Here is a 23,394-nt window from a genome sequence, read left to right on the forward strand (position 1 = left end):
TTTACTCTTTTTGTTTGAACAATTTTGAATATCCATTTTAAAAAGTTCTTTCATTTTAAGCACATCTGACATTAGTTTAAAAATCTTTCATATTAGAGATATCTCATTAAGTACATTCAGGCTTAAATATATCACATCTCTTTAATGAAAGAGTAATCCAAAAGGACCCTATTTTTTGCATAATGTTGTTTCAGATTTAGATTTTACTTGCACTGCTTTGAATAATCTTGCAAATTAATGGAGGCTGGAAATGTTTACAGAGAAGAGCCACCACATATCTCCTTCAGTACCTGTTACTTGCTATGCTTGGAGTCAGGATACTTTTGGCTTAGGCATAGTTTTTATACTACTGCAAGTTTCTTTCTAAAAGATGTAAAATAAGTGAGCTGTGATACCTGTACCCTGACAGGTACACAGAAAAGCAAGTGACCTCCGTACTTTTAAATGACAGTAGTTTATAAAATATCTTCAATGCCATGGAGCTGCCACTGGCAATCAGTGCTCACTGTTGGAACAGTTGTAGTGCTGGATGTTCATGGCCTATGGTCAGATCTAAGAAAATGTGAGTCTGGCTCTCCTTTGAGTGCTCCCCATGTGTTGACCCCTTTGACATATTCTGACCTCTCCTGCAGTGTCATAGTTCTGAGAAATGGTGGTCATCCAGTCAAAAGAATATTCCCAGACAAGAGAACTAAAGCTCCAAAAATTATCAGAAACCTTGTTCTCATTTTCCTTTGATTGTCTGAAAAGAAAAAACTTCATTCATCAGAAGGAAGCAAATAAATGTGAGTTGTGACTGAGAACAGTCACCTTTACGTTTCTAGTACAATAATTTTTCTTTGCCAGCTCTAAACAGCTTTTTGTGTGGATGTTTTCTGCACCAGGACAAACTTTACCTGGTACCAAGCATCTCCTCTATAACTGCTGGGATGAAGGTGAACTTGAAGCACTACAAAATCTTCTCTACAGATAAAAAACTGTGGAATTTAATAAAGACAACACATTTCCACTAACTGTAGGAAGAACCTGTAGGAAATCTAACCCATCTACTTCTCAGTCTGCAGAAGACATTGACAGTACAATATTGGTAGTGACTGCTTTCCTTCTCTGCTTAAGATCTAGTCCAGCAAATGCTGATCAGGCATCTGTGGACTGTATTTCCAAATCTAGTAGTATCAAAACTAAAGAAAAGACATGAAAGGGAGGCAACTGTCTCCTTGGGAAAAAGCATATATTTACATTGATCAATATTCATGTGTTCTAAGAGGATTAGCACAATGGAGTTTTCTGGGACAAGTTACTTATCAAATATTGCAAGGTGTTGAAACATAGAAGAATAGATGACACTGGATCTCAGTGTGACTCAACATTTAATGGGAATAAACAATGTAAAAGGAGTCAAGATTCACTATTATAAAGTGAAACTGTTGTATTTCAGAACAGATACAATTAAGTAGAAATTAATCACACTCAAATTTCTGATAAATATATTTGACTCATAGTATTTGCCAGTAAACTATGATGTGAATACCAGACTGACTCAATGTTTCTAGACTAATGCGAGTGCATGCCCTTTAATACAGATTAGGTTATATGTCATTGCATCACTTGTGTTGCATTATACTTAATCAGTTCCCATGTAGTGCAATATCTTATACAGAATGGAATGGTGAGTGCAATCTGAAATCTTCAACTGTGCGAAGATACAGAGGGATTTCTACAAGAATAATTCTGTGAACTAAAATCCTTTCTGTATGTCTCTGACTCTGCATTTTACTCCTGTTCACTAATTGGTTTGCTGATTTTGTTTAAGGAATAAGAGCAAAGACTGCACATGTTAAGACAATGTTATCATGGATAGGTCTACATCCATATATCTATTTCTGTATCTATATCTATATCTATGACTAGGTTAATATCAACAGAGTCACAATCCAGTCAGCTTTATATGTTTTTTTGGAAAACAGATGTTCCACTCATCACTTACTCCATTATATGCTCCAGCTAATAACCTTTCCAGACAGAAAATTGAAAAGAAATTGCATAGAAGAATCTTGTTTTTGTGAACATAAATTGAAAATTCAGAAGGCCTGAGACAGTGAAAAACCCCAAAAAATGGGACTGTTCTGCTGTATGTGGTACCTTCCTGAATTCGGTGCTAAAAAACTAGTATGTAGAAAACTCCATTAAAATTAATGTAATCATGGACTGTGTCTTTTATACCTTGCATACAGATAAGAAACTCTCTTTTGTAATTTGAAACTTCTTTCTTAAAAGCCTGCTCTGCCTCCTCCAACTGCCATAATTGGTCTGAATACCTGATAAAGATCCATGGTGAAATATCAGTCTCATTGAAGTCAGGGGAAAAATTTGTGCTGACACAAGTAGAAATGGGGCTCTCATTTGCATCCTGCCACAGTATCATATTTGCCAGCAATTTACTTCTCTCTGAGGAGCTGCACCAATAACACTACTATCAATTCTAAACCTACAACCCAATTTCTAATGGAGGAAATGGCTACTTGGAGAGGAACAACATGGAAGTATAACAAGAAAACATAAATTTCTAAATCTTTTTCTAGAACAACTTGTTCCAGTATTAAAAATTGCCTTTATTCAAGGAAGAATTTACCAATCTTGAATCTTGCCTCAATTTTGTTTCCTGTCAAACTTTGTTAAAGGTACACAAGCACACGACTACACATATATTTACTCCACTTATAAAAATATATAGCCAATATGTAATTTATATATTTTTATTTCTAATTTTCTTCAGCTTACATATACATCGGTAAATAGGTAACATGAAACGTTCCTGCTGCTTACATCAAAAAAGCTTTGGCCATGTGGATATTCATATAGCACTTAACTAAAGTCAACTAAAACGTTAAGAGTTTGATTTTATATGTATTAATGATTATTCTCAGGCCAATGCAATTAATACATGATTAATTGCAGTGTTAATAATTCACAGACGATATCAGCACATATTTAAAAATGTTTTTTAAGAGTTACTTTGCTAGCCTAGGAATTTAAATGTTAGTGTGTATTTTAATTATCTTTTTATATTTCTATCTGTCATGTTAATTAAAACTATAAAATTACAGTAATATAAAAAGAAATGTGAGTCAAATGATCTATTAAAAATTCTGATGGTCAGAGAGATCAAAGAAGAAAATGTAAAGATATTCTCCTTTCTTTAAAAAAGGGAAGAAGAGTGTGCAAGTCATAATTGTGCTGCATGTTACGTTTATTGCTACTTAAAATTTAGTTGGAAATTCAAATATAACACAGTCTGCTCTTGCTTTAGGGCCTAATTGCCTTTTAAAATGCATGTGCCAAATTCTCATAGGGTGTAAACTGGAAGAACTCCAACAGACCTAAAGCAGTTGGAATGAAATCAGTGTGTATTTGATCTTGAACTGGCTTTGATGAAACAGATCATAGATTTTTGTCAGTTAAGAATATGGTTCAAAACATACGGTTTCCTTCTCCACTTAAAAAAGGCACAGACTCTTTCTGCATCCGGCATGGCTGTGATTCAATCACTGCTAAAGACAACTGATCTGTTCCTTTGTGAAGCTGTCCCTAGCTAGCACTGACAGCAGCAGCTCCTTCTGCTGAGCAGGTATCCAAGTACCTGCTTTCCATTGCAGCAAGGACAACTGTCAGGAGGGACTCCAGCATGGCCAGGACATCCCACACTGCTCCCAGCTGTGGATCCCATGGATACAATCATTAAGAGGCAGCACTTCTGTGTCTGAGGAATGCTGTCATCAAATCACAGCCCTCAGAACGATCTTAAAATTGTTAAAATTTCTTTCTCAGTATTTAAATGTTACAGCAAGATGGAGCAATAAATAGTGGATCATATACATAATATTTCCTAGGCTGGGTCTCCCAAGTGTCATTTACACTTCTGATGCTGGTTTTGGTTTTATCCCAGTAGTGTCAGTGTCATCAGAAAAGGCAGGAAATAATAATCATTAATAGCAGGAACTGGCCGAAGTATACTGCAGCACCCTGCAGTATGATCAAACTGAAAATAATGAAAAATGTGTTAGCTGTTTAGTCATTTCAGTGTGACAGGCAAAGAACACAAATTGTGTAGATCCAGGTTTTGAGATTGCTGCTGTTTTCTGAGTGGTTCAATGAGGCAACAGTAATTAATTACTGGAGGAATTCTGTCTACTCCTCTTTGAAAATTCAAATAAACAACTTAGAGGGAAGAATTTGGTTCTATTGTGCTCGAGAACCTATTAGATATAAATGTGATGTGGTCTGAATTCCTTACCCATCATCCTAAGCAAGTGAAAAAAATTGACCCATATAGGTACCAAAAGTTCTCACAGCACTGAAATTAAGCAGTCTACAAAAGGCTGAACTTCCACTGACAAAAAGAAGGAAATTATTTCGGCATACTTGCTACTGCAGCACACAGCACACACAGCATGTGTAAGACTTAAATTAAAATCCTGCCTCAGGATCTACAGATATATAGCACGCTTCACCCTAGTTTAATTAAGGGTAATGTCACTATCTGTATTGATCACAAAACACAATAAGCACTTCCAATGACTCTTTTTGATGTTCTAAACTAGCTCCTAATGAATATTGCTGGATAATAAATTACAAGTACCAGAAAGCATTTATAAGCTACAAGCCAAAACCAAACTTCAACAGACACTCAATATGTGTAATGCAGCAGCACTGACAAGGTTTATTGGATTTCAACCTAGAACATTTATTGCTTCTGCTTGCAAGCATACCTGAATGTTTTCAGTTTTCTTTTATCTTTTCCCTATCCCACCATCTCCCCTTCTTCCTCTTTGCCCCACAGACGCAGAGCAGTTTCAGTGTCAAGGTTGCTCTGTGCAATTTGCATTAACATTTCCAGAATAATTATCTGTCAGCACAAGCTATACAATAAGCAATGCAAGCAGCTCTGATTTAGTAAGGCATTTGCTCTGTTGTTTTTCTCTCTCTCTCTTTTTTTTTCCCCTGTTCATCATCTTGTTATTCTTGATAAGATGGCAAAAAGGGCAGTTTGGAGGATGTCAGGCTGACACATCCACATGGGCGAGTTCTTTGTTGTTACTTGCTTTGGTGGCATCAAAGGGGTGGCATCAAAGGGATGGCATCAAAGGCAGTGAGAGCTCCAGAACACCAGGGCCCTTGCTTTGTGGATGTAAAGGTTACAAGTTGTTAGCTCATACAGTAGGAATCTTCTGTGCTTGGGTTTGCTCTTTTTTAGCAAACCTAAACCGTGCATGTGAAAACTAGGGGAGAAAACTTGTCATTCTTTCCAACTGATTAACTAGGTAAACATTTCCTTACTGTTTTTACCAATTTATTTCAAGACAACTGGTGCACTTTCCTCTGTCAGGACTTTGGGTGCAGTTCTATATTAAAGCAAAGTTGGGAAACCACAGTCCCCAGGTATGAACAAAATCTGTCTTGCAGCAACAGAATTTACAGGGTGCCATGGGCCATTTGCTGGGCTGGTGACAGATATTTCTCACTGACAAACACCATGTATTGGACACAGTGACACAGTCTGATCTGCATGATGCACACGTGAAGAAACAAATTTGCAATTTATGTGAAGAAGCTGAATTCACAACTTAGGTGTTAGATTGTACATGGCTCTGAAATTATCTAGGGGATCACAAGACATTTAGCAGTAACAGTTCTTGAAACTTTAGCTGATGGAGGTGACACAAACCAATTTTCACCAGGACCAGCTCTGCTAAACCCTGCTGTGCAAGAACTGTAAAACTGGCATTGAAGTGACATTGGAATGTGTGGATAGTTTGAGACCACTAGATGATACTCTCTTTTTATTTTAGTTCTGCATGTCAGTTGGCAGCATTTTTACTCTTGCCTTAGGGGTTTTTAAATGTATGCAGATTAACCTTTAGGAAATATCTTAGTATTTAATGTGAGTGTTTCAAGATTGTTGAAGTAAATTACATGATTCTCCCACTTTCTGAAAAAAGTTTTAGACTACGGCTGCAGCACTTTCATGTTTTCTACCAGCTTATGTTATAGTTTAAAGTACAGAATCTGTTTTCAATGCTACTCCTAATATGCCTACACCAGTATGAAATGAAAGACTGTACAGGACTCCAAGAGCAAATGCTTTCAGTCTTCAAAAATATACATGAGATCTCAGTCCAACGACTCAGAGTCAGTGAGGAAAAGAACACCTAGCTCCCATTAACCCCTTGAAAACCTCTTTGCAGCAAGAAAGAGCAAACGGAGGGAGAAGTAAAAAGAAAAAACAAAAACCAAACAGCTCATAATGGATCATGCCTGGTAATTTAGGACTTTTTCACATATACAGTGGCTTCTTGACCACTTTTGGAGTGTAAAGGGATTTCAACACAAATCATGGTAGAATTCACATAATACATTTCTTATGTACTGTGTCTGCAATTTTGCAATTTTGTATTAGAGCAAATTGTGCTTTTAAAGGCACTTTTTCCTGAGAGATCACTATAATAATACAAAGATCAATCTAAAAACTTTGTAGATATATTTATTTGTATTCAAGATTATTTTAAAATAACCATGTGTGTCAGAAAACATTCTTGCAGTGTATGTAGATTGCAAATTATTTGGGGTGACTTCATTGTTTGATTATGTAGAAAAGAGGTTATTTGGGACTGTACTGCTCTGTGGTAAAATAATTGTAATAAAACAGCTTTTTTGTTGCTCTTTTACTAAAACACCCAATTTAAGTTGCTGAAAAATAGCAATTTACTAAATATCACTTGAAGCTTTGCTTATCTGTGGAATGTTCCTGGGTTTAAAATTAAAATTAAAGCTTTATATATGTGCATGTGTGGGTGTCTGTGCATATATTTATGCATATATATTTATATGTGGATATATATCTAGTTGGAGAGATTTTGTAGGTAGGTCTGATTCAAATAGTTTTAAATCATTATTGGCTTTCTTCCTCACGTTTCACTGAGACATTAATTTCTAAAATAAAATAGTTTCAGGCACTGCTTTGAAGTGCGAGTACTCACAAAATATTAGGTATCCACTCAGATGTAGGTGCCTCTAAAACTGTTCAAAGTCCCACCCTTTAGATTTTTTTTAAAAATCTTTTTTCCATTTATTTATCTAATTCACCAGTCTATTAGAACAGGCATTCTACACATCCTGTATAATGACATATGTCTAGAAATAATCCACATGAGAGTGAGTCTTGGATTCGGTCAGACTGATAAATATCTGCAGTTATTTTGAATTTATAATGAAGAATTTGACTTAATAGTGTTGTACAAGTTCATGCAGAGCAACTTGCCGATAATCAAGCAGCTGAAACATACTTCTTTCTTGGTGGGAGTTCTGTCATACATGTTTTAAGAGAAAATTAAATCTGAAAGGCTCATCATTTTCACAAATAGAAGATTTTGATCAGAATTCATTATTTTGAGAGTTAGAAAGTCTCAAGTACTTCAATGTTTTCTGAAATTTTCGAAGGAACATGCACCCAAAAAACACTTGCAATATGTTTTACTTTGGTGGTCATAGTCTCTGGTTAAGAATAAGTACCAGTCACGATCATCAGGTTTGCAAGAATGCTGAATGTAGAGGTGTCAAACCTTGGCTGTAAAAGAGGACCAGACTTAGCCGGGAAGGTTGGAACTGGCTAAACAGACCTATTATATATGCCACTGCTTTGGAATCAAAACAATTAGTTTAACTGCTTTAACAAAACCTCAGTTCTTCAGGATAATAACTTAATAGTATTGCCAAACCAGGCAGTAAGGATGTAACATCTAAGCTAAAATTCAGTGTTCAGTCATGAGCTTTTATCAGATATTTGAACCAGATCTCTAATAAAGGGATTAATGAGACTTTTTTCAGCACTAGAAAAACACCAAAAGCTGCATTTCAAGCTCCTGCTGTTGTGTACTTCAAAGATCAGATGAACATTTCGAAGATGGATTTAATTTTATGAAACATTGCTTTAGTAAAGATCTTATAAAATCTTACTTCGACAATGTCTAAATTATGGGCTAATTTTTTTTTTTTTTCAAGAGTACCTTCTAACTAAGCCACACAAACAAAACACAGATTTCTCAGGTAAACTAGAAAAAAAATCATGTGGATGGGAAAAAACATTTCATGTGTATAATCACTGCTCAAAAATTAATATAGGGGAGCATGAGAACTACAATGGCTGTTCTCCCCCACTTCAAAACTGAATAAAATCAAAAATTCCCTTTCCATTGTCTATACATTTTTCTATTATATTATATTCATTGTATAATACTAGGCTGAATTGCCTTGCATGCCTCTGAACACCAAACAATCTCTCAGCACAATGAGAAGTTGCCCCACATCAGTTGCCTTCCATCTTCCAAGGCTTCAGTTTTTTAAGCTTATTTTAAAAGTGAATACAAACTAGGAGGAATTAATGAAACAGCACTAAACTAATGAGAAATAGAAGGGATTGTCTGGTGTGAAACAAATGGAAGAGTTGAATATGTATACGTAGAACAAAACATAGTAAAAAAATAAATGCCTTGCTGGTATTACCAGCAATGAAAGACTGGAATTACTTAATTTGGAGCAGAGGCTTATAAGAATAAAGGTTTAATATTTCCAGTGAAAAAGGTGGGCCAACACAAGGAGAAGGCAAGAACAGTTTCAAAGGTCTTGATTAGGAAGCTCATATACACCACACAGCAGTTCCCCAGGCAGTGACTAAACTCTTACAATTTGGGCCATTTACCTGCCCAGGGAGGTGGAGTCACTGTCTCTGTAGGTGTTTAAAAAAATAATGCATGTGGCATTCAGTGCCACGGTTTAGCTGATAAAGTGGTGCTAGGTCATAGGTTGGACTTGATGATCTCAAGTCTTTTCCAACCCCCCCCGATTCTGTGATTCTGTGATCTAATCTTAAAATGAAATAGTGAAGGTAACCAGGATGTATTAGAATTTCCTTCCAGGAAAAGCCCAAACTTTCATTTAATTTCTTTCCTTTAATGGCCAGAAAGCAATTGGGTTGGCAGGTTTTAGTAGGGTTATAACAACTGACAGGAGATTGGACAAGCAAACAAGAACATGATGAAGAACTCCACAAGCAGGGGCTTTGAGGCATGATTCACTCCATACGCAATTAATATTGTTAACACTTGGTGTGTGACATCCCTCTGTGTTATGTTCCTTTTTGTTACGTTATTTGAAAGTTGCACTAATGGCAAGACAGATACTGATAACCAAAGAAAAGGAGTAAGTAAAGAAAGATAGACAGAATAAAATGAAATAAAGCTTTTCAAATAGAAGTACTGAGAGTAATAGAAATAAGACAGGAAAGGAAAACCTGCTTGCAAATAGGATATTGTCTGAAGTTAGCATACAAAGTGGTTTCAATTCTTTTGGTTTGGTTTGATTAGTTGTTGCTTTTTTGGGGTTTTTTGGGTTTTTTTGGTAGATGCTGACTGGAAAGATGAAGTGGTAAAATTCAACTGAGAGTTAGCAAGGACACTGAAAGTTGTCAGTGCAATACCCACCTAAATTGCAGAGGACTGTACACATTTCATAGCTTAAAACAGATAATATCTTTGTAAGAAGGCCAGCACCATGACTTTGCACACATCTTATATGGATTTTATGGCATGTTAGCAGCTAAGCACGCTAAAAAAAAAGGGTTTTCAGTTCTAAAAACATAAAAGCCACATTTCATAAAACGCTTTTAATCAATATTTAGAGGTACTCAGGCAAATACAGGTGCCAGCTTTTTTTCACAAGATCTATGGTGCATCATTTATAGAGTCTCCATCACTCCTCAGAGACCTACATTTTCTTTTAAGTCCCGGCCATTATAACTAGAGTCACTGCCAAATCCAGGTCTCATGAATGCACAATACTTTTCACTTTTGGTTAGTCACAATCACTTCAAGCCAACATTCCTCTTTTGATGTTGTGCTTGATCAGCTAGTTTTCCCAATGCACTTTTTCCTCACGGTGAATGTAGTAGATAGCGTAACTAAGCTTTTTGCAGGATCCTGCACTCCGCAGTCAGCCTTCAGGAATGCTAAGTTTAAGAGTAAGGAAACAGTAATTAAAAGTGATTAGGACAAGAAGCCTCCATACTATGAAATGTGGACTCAATTGTCCTTGACGCTGGCAGAACAAGGCAGCAGGTTTTGGTTTTGATTACAGCTTTACTTGGGATTTTAATAAACATGAGCCAGTATTCAAACTTTTAATATCCTGCTGCTTAACTATTTCCAAAAAGCAATCCAGCTCTTTTAAACAGTCCTTGTTTAAAAATTTTAATTTGTTTGGCTCTGTCTCTGCTTAGAGAAGTTGTAGCCTCATGGTAACTCTTTTATAAGTTCATTTCCAGAATCACAGCAATTGTTTTTTTTTCAACTAAATGTTTCCGCATGTGCCAAAAGTGTCAGGCTGACAGCTTTCCTGCACCATTTTATCTGGTTCCCACAGTAAGCAGGAGAGACAAACACAGGAATGTGTCTAGTGCTGACTAGGCCCATCAAGGATACAATGATACTTACAGCTCTTCCAGGAAGCGCAGATTGTGCACAGGGTTTGAGGGCAGCTTAGTAATGTTGTTCATACTGAGATCACTGTAGGGGAAAACAGACAGAGACTTAATATGGCAAGCCACAACTGTGGCATCCAGCTGTTCATTCCACACATTTTTAAGTACTACATTAATAAAAATTAGTTCCTCTGCCAGAATTGATGAATCATTATCTACTTAGCACATTAAACATTCCTTTTTCATATGAACACAGCTTTGTCAGACCAATACAGGCTGTAGCATGTTCCTCATTTCCAGAGATTTTGGAATGCTTTATCACACTCTATAAATCAGCTAGAACACTAAACAACACGTTTAGTCGACATAATTTCAATAAATCACTGTACTGTATTAAAATGTACTTGGAGCAGTAAAGGAAAATTACTATGCTTTTTGTTGTTGTAGCACTGTAGTACTCTTGGTTTACTAAAGTAGACAGGCAAAAGCAAACAGATACAAAGTATCTGCATCGTCTTTAAAATGTCATGAATATGGAAACGCTTTGCTCTTGCCATACAGCCTGTTTCATGGTCATACTGATCTGCCTTGCCTCACACAGGCACATCAGGTGTCCCCAAAACCCAACTTGACTTACAGAAATGACATATTTTCAAATAATAAACATTCCCTTTTTGAGTGCTCTTTTGTTACAGGTACTCAAATTGCATTAAATAAATGAAACGAACCATAAAACAAGGGTGTAATGTGATCCTGCTCTGTAACACACTTCCTGGTGGGGTTCCATGGTCGTTCCTGGTACAGGAAACTACCAGCAATATCAGCTCTGTCAGAGCTCATTCAAGCTATGTTTTAGACTAAATTTCATATAATACCCTTTTATTCTTAACTTGCCTATTCACTGTTTTCCACTGTCTTCCCCATGCCCTACAGTATCATTATAATTGCTTTTCATTGAGGGCCAAGACTGTAAACAAATTGCACAATAAAATTATGTGTGGATGATACAACTTACACAACTGTATCACAATTTCTGTAGATTTTTAAAATAAAATTAGGAGTGACCTGCATATTTTATGCAAGCATTTTACAGTAATTTAAAACTCCCCACTATTTAAACGTATCTACGCATTTGTAGCAGTGCTTATAGCTTCCAGCTACTTTGGGTACTATTTAGATAACTTTATTTCTTCCAGCTGTTGAGAGCTTACAAGGTAAATAAGTTATCTGTACTTTGGTGGGTAGGCATCCTATTCCTACTCCATCTAGTTCTTATTACTCACAGTCTGTTTCACATTACAGAATATATGCTTTTAGTCAGCATAGTTAATTTAGATGTTTGATCTTTTGGTGAATTTTAAAATGTATAATTTAAAAACATACTTCACATAGAGATTTTAAAATAAAGGAAATGTGTTAATACTTTACAACAATTATCAAATCAATATTGAGTAAGGTTTCTGCATTCACTTCAAAATCAAAGTATAATTCGAGAAATGTGTACTTATTAAATTCATTTTTTATTGTAACACTTTATCACCTAATTCTTTCATACTGTGTAGCAGGTTATTGCCCTTTCACTTTGATAAAGGCTCAAAGGATTTATTCTGGCAAAGGAACAAAAACATGGATTTATTTGGAAAAAGAAAAACTCATCCAGGTAGTGAATTATATACTACTGAATATTAAGATAAACCCAATATTTTAACAAGATCATTTTGATTATGATATTTTCAACACATGTCTTAATGGGTTTTTGAAAACATGCCAAATCACATTTTAGACTTAAAAAGCCAGCCCTGGTGGAAGATGGGAATGATTCATCTTCAGACACACATGTATTTAGGGCATTCTACAAACCCAGCATTAACCAGAGCTCTGGCTGATGAGACAAACCTGAAGTCTGCTTTTCTAGCATATTAACTTCTGTTACTAGCAGGCAGTACTTGTCTGCTTGTATCACCCACAGGACCCCATGACGAACCAGTCAGAAGCAGTCTACCCAGACCCTAATATCTTAAGAGGATTAGAACAAGAGAAGGTGGCTTTCATTATGTGCTTTGATGACCAAAGAGAAAATCAACAATAAGTGCATTTTCCTTAATAACATCTTTAGACCGCAGAGGTGGATTTGCCAACAGTGAACTGTTAGGTCTTATTCTCCTTTTCAGCCTCCACTCATGTGGTAAAGGATGTGTACCACATCATATGATGGAGGAGAACCTCCCCTTTTTCCCAGCGTACGCTGCAGCAATTTCTAACTCTTTTTAAACCTACCAGTTAAATAATTTCCTTCTGTTAGATTGGTTACCTTTTCTTCCCCACCATTCTTTTCTTGGAACATAACATACCAAGATGTTTTTGTGCAACTGAACTACTAAACATTACCTATGCATATTTCACGGAATCATGGAATTGTTTGGGTTGGAAAAGACCCTTCAGGTCATCCAAGTCCAATCATCCAAGTCCACCCTTCAGTCCAATCTTCAACCCAGCACTGCCATGTGTTTATCACTAAACCATGTCCCTAAGTGCCACGTCTATGTATCTCTCAAATATTTCCAGGGATGGCGGAAGTAACAGGAATTATTTCCCAAGCTAACTCAATAACCTCTTTTTAAAGTAGCTTTTAAGGTACCAGCAACTAATACACAGGACATTAACAGTCTATGTTGGCAATGCGCTATTCTTGTAGCTGTAACAGTTTGAGAATATAAGGCAGACTATGGTAGTGAGAGGTAATATATTTGATGAGGCTAGCTGACACAGTTGGAAAAACTGAGAAACTTTCAGGCACAGAAATCAAAGTTCTCTACTTCTTCCAGCTGTACCAGTTAGCTAAATAGGTGACATTATTTCTCCCAAAAAACCCACACATCCCTTACACTGACAAAGCAGTAGTTCGTCTGTGCTCACAGTTTTTAGATTCAGAATATTCTTTTGTTTCAGAATTACCATGAATGCATTTAATCAAATTTTTGTTCACTGAAATGAGTGAGAGAAGAGAGAGAAGTGCCATGGCACAAAGTTACTTCTGAGGGGATGCTCAGAGAGGTGAGACAAACAAAGAGTTTATGCAATGCAATCAGTCTTGTGCGAACAATACCGTAAAATTTGGGCTTCTGAACAGAAATTCCTCATAGTGCTCTAGAGACAAATAAAGGAGGTTCTCAGAATTTTGGTTTGCTAGCATTTTGCACCTGCCAAGAAGACACGGTTAGGATGAGATTTACAGCCATTAGTTAGATCAAGCACAGCTGACAGCCAGAAACAGCTAGGTGGTAAACTCTAGGGTTACATATCATTACTATGAAAACCAATAACATTTGCAGAGAATATGCCTTATGTCCTGCACATATGATGGTTTCTTTCCTTCAAATGGGTTTTCTGATTTCTCCTTTCAGTGCTGGCCTGTAAAAACTAGCAATTTGCTCTCTCTAGGAAAGAGAAGGGCATGAAAGCTGGCTTGCACATCAGCATTTGCAACGTAGTGCTTAAAAGTATTAAAATCAAGGTATTGGAACTTTAACTATCCTCAGTGGAATGGTTCTGATTTTGTATCAAATCTTGGTAGTCTCTTGTAAATTATGGTGATGAAAAACTTAGAAGTATTTGGATACTGAAAGTCTTTAAACAACTCAGTGTAACAGAATTACACCCATCTCCCAGCATCACAGCACATACAAATCCCACTGATGACAGTAGGAGCAAAATGGTAAGAAGATACCCTAAATTTACAAATGCTCTGAATAGAGACAGCCACAGCCCCACCTTCGTGAAAACCACTATGAGCTGCCATATCATACTGAAAAGGTAATATGCTATTTTGAACAGCGAGATGAATGCGTTGTCCCTTCTCCCATCAGCATTCTGTGTCCAGCTGCTGACTATAAAGGCAACATACCTTCAAATGACACTTTCATCTTTTCAAAAGATAAGGAGCTTTGCTTTAGTGACTGCTTTGGCAACATGGCTCACTATAATGATATCTTATTCATACTCTGTACCAATCAATCACCATGCAGTGTCTCTGGCGACTTGTTAAAGGAATGATAGCTCTGACTAAATCTTTGAAGACCAGAAAATATTGAAAACTGCACCATGCATCTACCTGTTTTTGTTTCTGGGTGAGTGGATGAGTAAATGAGCATTTGCAAAACAGCATCCAAGAAGGCAAATACAGCAGGTCTTTGTTACCCCCAGTTTTATTGTCCATGAACAAACACACTGAAAAAACATCCAGTTACCATCTTAAAAGTGAGTAGTTCACAATAAATTCCAGAAAGCCAGTAAAACAAGTTAAGTGAATTAGTTTTTAACATATAATAGATGAGTCTGCAGGCCACATTACTAAGCTTTTATTAACTGTTATTAAAAGAGATGTTTCAGTGACTATTCATCATGGAAGATTGGTTTTTCACATTATATTTATGTCTTTTAAAGGAGAACAAAAGTATGCCTAGGGATACATGCTAAACTTCTACTAGGCTAAATGTCTATTATACTGAATGGTACAAACTTGTCTATCCATTCCAGGTCTAAAACAAAAATCCAATAATAAAGATAATTATTTTTCTAGCCAAATTATTTAAAGAGTTGCAACCTGTTTGATTTACAAAAAAATATCAAGACTTATTATTGATTTTGATTCTTCTAAGCTTGCCTCATCCAACATGTATTAAGAATTCTTTTTATGGAAGTCTTTGAAAGACAAAGCACTCTCATAAAATATTGTCAACAGACTGAATGTTGTCCCTTAGTTGTTACCCATTGAGAACAGTTTCTAAACTAAGACAATTTCCTTAATTTGTTTAGAACAAAATTTGACACTAGCTTACATGTGGTAACACAAAATAATGAAAACAGGTGAATCCTACAGCTGCTCTTCCCTTGCTCTGCCTATCCTTCCAACACAGCACTCTTGTTTCTAGCACTGGCAGGATATAGGCAGTATTAGCTCCAGGACGATGGAAGAACATGTTGGCTATTGACTGCATGGCATCTACTAATGCAAATGTTTCATCCTGTATGGAAAATATCCTCATATGCTACACCTACATTAAGGACATAAATCTATTTGCCAACACTGTAGTAATAGAAGCTCCTGTTTCTTACAAATAAATTGCTATAGATGTTTTCATTTGAGAATATCAATAAATAAACAGAATAATAATTACTATCATTTTACAGAAAGGAAACTAATACATCTAATGCTAAGTGACATGTTCACAGTCAAACAGATGTTTATACAACACAGAGGAAATGACACTGATGATGAGTTGTCCAGCGCTGTTTTCATTAGATCACACTGTCCAATGTGATTTACATTGCCATGTGTGATTTACATTGCCATGGCATTTACACCAAAGTTCAATGCATAAGCTGTCAATAGACTGAGAAAAAAAGACCATACTTTCATTTTAATGTTCCTAGATTGCATTATCTTTCAAAGTCAACATGAAAGTTGCTAGTCATGTATTTGCCTGTTTAATACACCCTTGCAGAGCAGCACAGGACAGAGTATGAGCATGCATAAATAAGCACTGTAAGTGTTTTCTGACAATTTTTTCCTAACTAGCTTCAAACTTCATCTGTGATTCTTTGAAGGATGCTATAACTATGATTAAGATATGAATTTCCACTAAATGATTCACATTTGAAGAGTACATCTTTGTATTTGGAAAAATCTTCTGGAAGAAGTAGTGCATTAGTTAGAAAAAGCAGTAGAGAGAGCCATTATAGACATTACACAGAGTAGGAAATCTCACACAATCAAGGTATTCAAGGTAAATAACAAGTGACAATAGCATGAATATTTCTGCCCTTCTGCATATTGATAATGACAAATGCTATTATTAAGTATTTAAAAATCCATTACCCTATGTAATATTATTTGCAATAGCAAATTAACAGCAACAGATCCCATGCTACAGGTTTACATGGAAGGGGTGTAAGGCTGAAAGAGATTTGATTGCTTGTTCCACATTTGTTACAGAAAATTTTGTTACTTGACATTGAAGATCACTCCTTCTAGAAACCCAACTCCTTTGTATTAAAACATGCCCTGCAACAAGCGAATGATGTTGTGTGGTCATGTGCAGTGAGCCTGTGTGCTTGCACACCTCACAGAGCTTCATGCCAGTAAATGGACTGTACTCCCTCTGTCCATCTCACACCTGTCCTAGTCACACCAGTGCTGCTGGTTCCAGCCACCACAATTGTAAATAGATATATATGGTAAGGATGAAGCACCTTGAATTTAGGGAAATCTCAAAGGTGATCCTGTGAGGTCAGGAGGGCTCCGTCTACATGTCTTCTGTGCTGTTGTGTATTGGCCCATATAATACTGGATCCTGGCAAACAGGCTGATAGGTCACATCTGGATTCAACACAAAGTAACAAATGCTTTGGCCAGACTTTTGCACTTCCAACACCTGTCACTGAGTTCCTCTGATGTCACAGACAGCAAAATTTGGCTTATTACCGCAGAAGCTCTGTAACAGAGTGATTTTAAACACCATGCATTATTCCTGAACACAGGCAATTCATCCATATAAACAACCATCCAAGTCTTACTTATATCTGGACTGCAGAACATTTGTAAAGCAAACAGTATGTGCATGATTAATCTTTTCAGGAAACAATTTTGCCATTCAGTTTATCCAAGACTCCAGCAGAGGGAGCAGGTCAGAGCAAACAATTAGGGACAAAAAAAGAAAGTAAAGATCAAAGATACGCACCCAGTGCTGAATTAATCTGACAAGTATCTGACATATCATTTTAGCTAAAAAGATTCTGGCTCTCTGTTTGTTTGGTTTTTTTTAAATATCAAATTCATGATGCCCACTAGATAAAATTAACCATTTCATTTCAAAGCTGATTCATGGCTGTTCATTTGAGGGTGAACACTCAGTTTTCTAAGGAATAATTACCAGGGTAAGTTACGAAAACATTCCAAGATGTCAATCATTTGCTGTACTTAGCTCACATATTGAAAACTGGAATAACTAAGCCAGCAGAAGCAGTTAAAAGAGGACTGGATGGAATTCCTCTTCCACCCATGCCCACAGATTGTATTAGTACATTTTTACTTTGTGCGTTACTGCTTGTTTCTGCAGCACTAGGTCAAACAGATTATATGAGTACTGCATACATGATTAATCTTGTTCAAATACTGAAACAATATACGACAGGAAAATAATACCAGTTTTTACTGAAATTTATGAGGACAACTACTGGCATGTTTATTGTATTTTTCATTACTTACTTGTTTATCAAGTACTGTTTATCTTATTTTGATGAAGAATAGCACAATTAAATTGACAAGAGATATGTATGAGACGTAACCAAGTCTGGGGGAAAGAAATCCTTGGTTTCAGAATATTTTCTGCCACTCCAGTTGCTGCTTATTTTTACAACTATTTACTCGATAAATGACAAAAATACTTTTTTTTTCCTTTTTATTATTTTTTGGGTTTTTTTCTTCTCCTAAATGACTGGACACATTCATCCATTTTAGAAACAGGGTGTCCAGTTTTCTTCTAATTCCCTGTCTATAATTTCATCCTTCTGATTTCAATGAGGCTGTTTCTAAATTATGGTTATTTATATGAGAGGAGAACATGTACAAAAAGCACAGCATAGTTTGATCATCATGCTACACCTTGTCTACAGCAGAAACTAATTCAAAATATATCTGAGCGTAAACAAAGATTCAAAATATAAACCTAAAGTTATAAAGTGCAAATTTCTAAATTAACTATTACAGCTCACCAGTAGTGAATTGGTCTGAATATCTAACCATAAATTATGTACATCACAGATTATATGTTATGTAAACAAATTTTAAAACTCATCTTCACCAAAATTTCCAAGATAACTTCTGTGAGCCTGCTGAGAGTGAAAATTAATCATGATTAGCCTGATTTCATTCGTAACAAGATACAGAATAAGTAATTTATTTTGTGCATCCTAACTTGCCTCAACTCAATTCCACAGCACGGATTTGAAGAATTTAAATCCAAAGAGCTTTGAGAGCATCTACTATAAACACATTTCAACAGTGATGGTGTAGGCATGAGTATCTGGAGATCTGTGCACAACAGATCTGTGCATTCAGGGCAGGAAATACATCTACATTGCACAGTGCAAAGGTCCCCAAGGTACAGCTCAGTGAGCTGGGTCCAGAGCTGGAAGATGCATTACCACGTTAGGTATCTTCAGAGAGACTAATTATCCCAGGTACAGCAGAATGATGCTATGGCTGTTCCAATTTTGCAACATCAGATCTCTGCACAATGCCACTTTGTGTGACATAATGTAACAGGTGTCATGGATATATACACTGGGTATTCCCAAAATAGCTCACTGCAAAATACACATACTCTGGGAGAAATTCTGGTTTAGTAAAGGAGATGGCAAAAATAAAAGTCAGCATGAGTCCATGCCTTTAATCTCAACTGATCTTTTCTTTTCTTTTTTTTTTTTTTGTCAGATGATTTAGCAGTAAAATGCTGGTAAGTTTCTTCGCTACTCTTATCCTACAAGTTTCCATTTTCCTATGCATTGGTGATGAATCACAGACTCAGAATCATAGAACTGTTTAGGTTGGAGAACACCATTAATATTATCATGTCCAATCATTTTAGCACAGCACTGTCACTTCTGCTTTTACCACTGCTTAGTTGTACATGGTGTTGTTGAACAGCAATTGAAGAGTTCCAGTAAAGGAAATGATGCTATGTTACATTACACCTACTAGAGTTCGACTTTGAAGTACTGATTTGATCATTTTTGTGCTGTTGCTTAGCTGAAATAATTATCTACAGAATCTTCTCTTTATTGCATGGACAACCCAATGGATGTCATATCATCAACATGCTCAGTTTCATTCAATGTTGCTACCAAAAGAATTTCTCCTGATTTCTCCCCTAATCCAGAACTGCTCATTCTTTGTAAAGATGCTGTTTAACCAGAGTTGGCAACTGATCTATATTTAAAAAAATATCCAGCAGGAAAAAGAATTGGTTTTAATTGAAATCAGTTTCCTGAACTGGTTCACTCCGTTGGTGTTTGTGCCTCCACAAGCGCAAATACAAAGGAGAAGCACATAAGAAAGATGAAGCAGAACTGGTTTCAGTTGGAAGTTTTGGCTTGGACTAATGCAGGTTGATCTTATACCTAGGATGTAAATATTGTAAACATTCCTCAGACACAGAAAGTTGTGGATTTTTTTTATATGCACATCTTCCCTTTATGTCTCTGACAGAGTTTGTTTTGTTAAACACAAAAAGCATTTAGATGTGCCAGCTCCTGGCTGGCTGACAGTCTCTTCCAACACTTCCTATAGAGCTCAGAGGAATGACAAAGCTGCCAGATCTTTCCCTGACTGGTTGAACATCCACATTTCTGCAACAGTAAGTGCCAAGAAATACGTAGCTTGATTCTTACAAAGATAATGCACATAAAACCACTGTATTTCTCCATCAGGTAATGATTTCTTTTTCCTTAAGTAATAAAAATTCATATTCATCATGAGATACCTTCACATGGACTGGTATAAAACAGTCTTAATATATATAAATACCAGATCCTTAATCCTATACTGACATTACTTGCATCTAGTCTCCACACATTTTCTTTGCTCGTAACTAATCAGCTGCCCTTCAGATAGGCAGACTACTGGAATACCTGAGCTAGCTTTAAACAATCAGGTCAAGGAGCAGGGTTGAGATGTTCTAAGCCACCCTAACAAGGAGAAATCTCCAATAGAGAGACTTCGTGTTTTGTATTGGGCTGGCACGTATTTTTCATGTGCTTATACCAGCATAATCATACTAGAAAGAACTGCACTCTTTCTAGTATAAAAATGGGTTCTCTTTTGAGAAATTATTTCCTTTTACAACTTAAATTAATGGGATCAGAGCCTTACAATTAATATGTAGAGGCAAAATACTTCAGAACTATTTCTATTGAGCTCAGCCGGGCTGTTCAGGGGATAAGCCAGTATTTAGCAGGAGCAGAGGCAGTGCCCTGATCCAGAAAAAGTGATCCCTGTTTCCTTCCTTTTATTCACAGAGCTTACATAGTCCGCTGTTTGGCAACCTCATTTTGAGGGCAATGACCCACACTTCTTGTGATTGTTATGATGATCAACAGAAAATCTTTTCAGGGCAAGCAACTAACTGGTGCTGTTCAGCCTAATCCTCTGCCCTGTCTCTGATTCAGGCTTCAAATTTGAGTTTTGGATCTTCCTGGAGACAATATCACAAAACATCAGTAGCCAAAACAAACCTTTACCAAAAGTAAACTGTTGCTGCCAACTGTATTGCACCTGTGCGCACATGGGAAATAGTGTGTCCTTACTGCACCTGTCTGGTCTGCCTATTTTGCTCACAAAATGAACTTTCCAAGATCTCTTTTTCTATTCCAAATTATAAAAATGTTGAAAACAATCAGTTGCCCTGTTATTTACAAGTCTTAATACCTCTAATACAGCAAGTCAATGTCAGCACTAGAACAGTGCCTGGGGGTAAACACCTGGCTCCACTGGCAGCAAAACTCCCAGTGACTCCCATGGATGGACGACCTCATCCCAGGCCTACCAGTTCCTAACGGCAGGTTCTGCCCAATAGGCAGTATTTCATGGTTGTGGAAATTATGCAACAGCATACTGGCTTGCCTGAAATAGTGCATTTAGTACTCATAGGTTCAAGGGAATTTTTCAATGTATTTTTTTAAACCATTTTATAATTTCTAAAATCTGTTGAAGGCAAGATGTCATGCAGGTCACTAAGGAGTGGAAAGTGTAGCATTTTCAGCTGTTACAGCTTTTCTTTGTTTTCTGTTTGGTTGTCACGCCTGATCCAATTTTTTTGGTACTTAACTTTTCATTCCTGGTGTTTTTTCAAAGTGATGAGCTGATTCTGGTCGATTTTCCTTTCTCACCCTCTCTTTTCTATAGACTTTGCCCAATTTTTCTTTAACATCAAGTTCAGGTTTCTAACCAGCTCCATCAGAAAACCAGTAGGATTACTGAGAATAATGTACATTGTGACGGAGTGAGAGACTGAAATGTTAAAGGCTCTAACAATTGGCCATTTGCAAAAAGCAGTGGATGCTTTGCTGATAGTGTGCAAGGTAACAGCCCAGGTGCAGCGGGTGTGAGCACCAGAGGATGACCACCACAAATCAACCTTTGTTAGCAAGAAGCTGGGATTTGAGCCAGGAAGAGGCTGATAAGCAGCAGATCCTGGGAGGTGGGGTAGTGCTTTTTATCATGTCCTTCTTTATGCAACTGGGTCATGTGTAAAACTTCCCTCTGGGGAAGAGATATTGGGACATTCACATGTAGGTCTGAAGGTGTTTATCTCCTCTGATAGGGCATAATTGGCTCAACTACTCTAATGAGAGGCAGTTGTCATGTCTTAGGCATTATAAACCATCAAAGACCCCTGAAGCACCCTAGGTCCTTCCACCAGAAGACTGCACATGATCCACAGTGTTGCATCCGACAGTGTAAAATTCCACTCCCGCCTCCCCCCCGCCAGAGGAGGTACCTGGGCATTCCCACTTGAACCTCACCATTTCTTAACCCATTGAACTTTGTGTTTCATGGCCTTCCTCCACCCCTGGCAGACCAAGACTGTGACCATCACTTCGATCAGTAGACATCTAAATTGCAACAATCAAGTTTCATTGCTGGATTCATGCATGGTAATATATTTTTTACTCCCACCCTTTCTTTATCTCTTTCTTCTAACTTCTCAAAATATATTGTAAGCTAGAAAAAAAAATTCCAGTCAATGCCTTGTAAGTGCCTCTTATCCATATCTGGATAAGTTCAAGTTGCCTAAGTTTATTTAAAATTTGCCAAGTACCTTATTCTACCTTAATGTTCTAAAGCTTGCAAGTAAAAGTTTGGTACTGAATGTCTGGAGAATTGTTTTCTCCTGTGCATCACGTAAAGTGACTCAAACAACACTCCCCTTAACCTGTGGAGACGAGTGGGATGTAACAGTTGGTTCTTTCTGGGTGAGGATACACCATCCTTTTTTAAGAACTAGAAGCCTTAGACAATCTGGGAGCTCTGATATAGGTTTCATTTGCTTTGCAATGAACAAGTAGCACAGATGAACACCACAACACCCAATTGCTATGGGATATTGGCTTCTTATGACACTGACCACCTCACATGAGATAGTACCTGCCACATGCTGCTACTGCTGCTCTCCTTCCCCAGATGGTGGCAAAAAGGATGCCAGCATCAAAATGGTGCAGATAGAAATGAAATATGGGACAGAAATCAAAGCACTAAGTAGAAGCAGGTCTTCTGCTGAGATGTATTGTCCTATTTTCCACATTCTGCAGAATCCAGTCAGCCTTCCTCTCCCTTCATGAGGAGTTTGGAGTTGGTGGGATGCACAATGATGTTCTTCTTCACACCATACACTGGGTATAAAGAGACTACAGCAGCTCACATCCTGGCTTTGTTCTCCTGTCCTATCTGGGGAGTGATGTCAAGATTAGAGGTGAAGAATGCCCCCTCAGTCATGGCCTTGGCATTTCAATCTCAACTTTCACGTACTTATGACAGACTGGAAGACAGCACCACAGTTTGACATGCATAAATACTGCTGCTATTAGAAGGAACACAGAGGGGATTTTGTGAGAATTTGTTCTGACTGAAAACCACAAATCTCTCAAGAACCTAATGGATAAAGCCCCAGTATATCCTTGCATAATCCATGAGAGATTCCAGAGATCCCTTTTTCCAGAACTGTGCAGCAGGTTCTGCCATTTTTTCATTTGTACAATTTCATTAAGCTCTTCAGAATTTTTATCTTGAATCCTGCTGATTCTGA

At 37.0% G+C, this 23,394-nt stretch overlaps 1 protein-coding gene across 1 annotated transcript in view; it reads right to left on the minus strand.

The window, feature by feature from the left end:
- LGR5 (leucine rich repeat containing G protein-coupled receptor 5) overlaps positions 1-14,502 on the minus strand; it is a 58,324-nt gene extending 43,822 nt beyond the window's left edge. The window contains exons 1-2 of the mRNA XM_005419214.3: positions 14,436-14,502; positions 10,545-10,722 (exon numbers count right to left, since the gene is read on the minus strand). Of these exons, the coding sequence (XP_005419271.2) occupies positions 10,545-10,722; positions 14,436-14,502 (245 nt within the window). The remainder of the gene's footprint in view (positions 1-10,544; positions 10,723-14,435) is intronic.
- Between the last annotated feature and the right edge of the window lie 8,892 nt (positions 14,503-23,394).

The sequence above is a fragment of the Geospiza fortis genome, unplaced genomic scaffold (assembly GCF_000277835.1).
Source record: "Geospiza fortis unplaced genomic scaffold, GeoFor_1.0 scaffold166, whole genome shotgun sequence".
In the NCBI taxonomy this organism is placed as follows: domain Eukaryota; kingdom Metazoa; phylum Chordata; class Aves; order Passeriformes; family Thraupidae; genus Geospiza; species Geospiza fortis.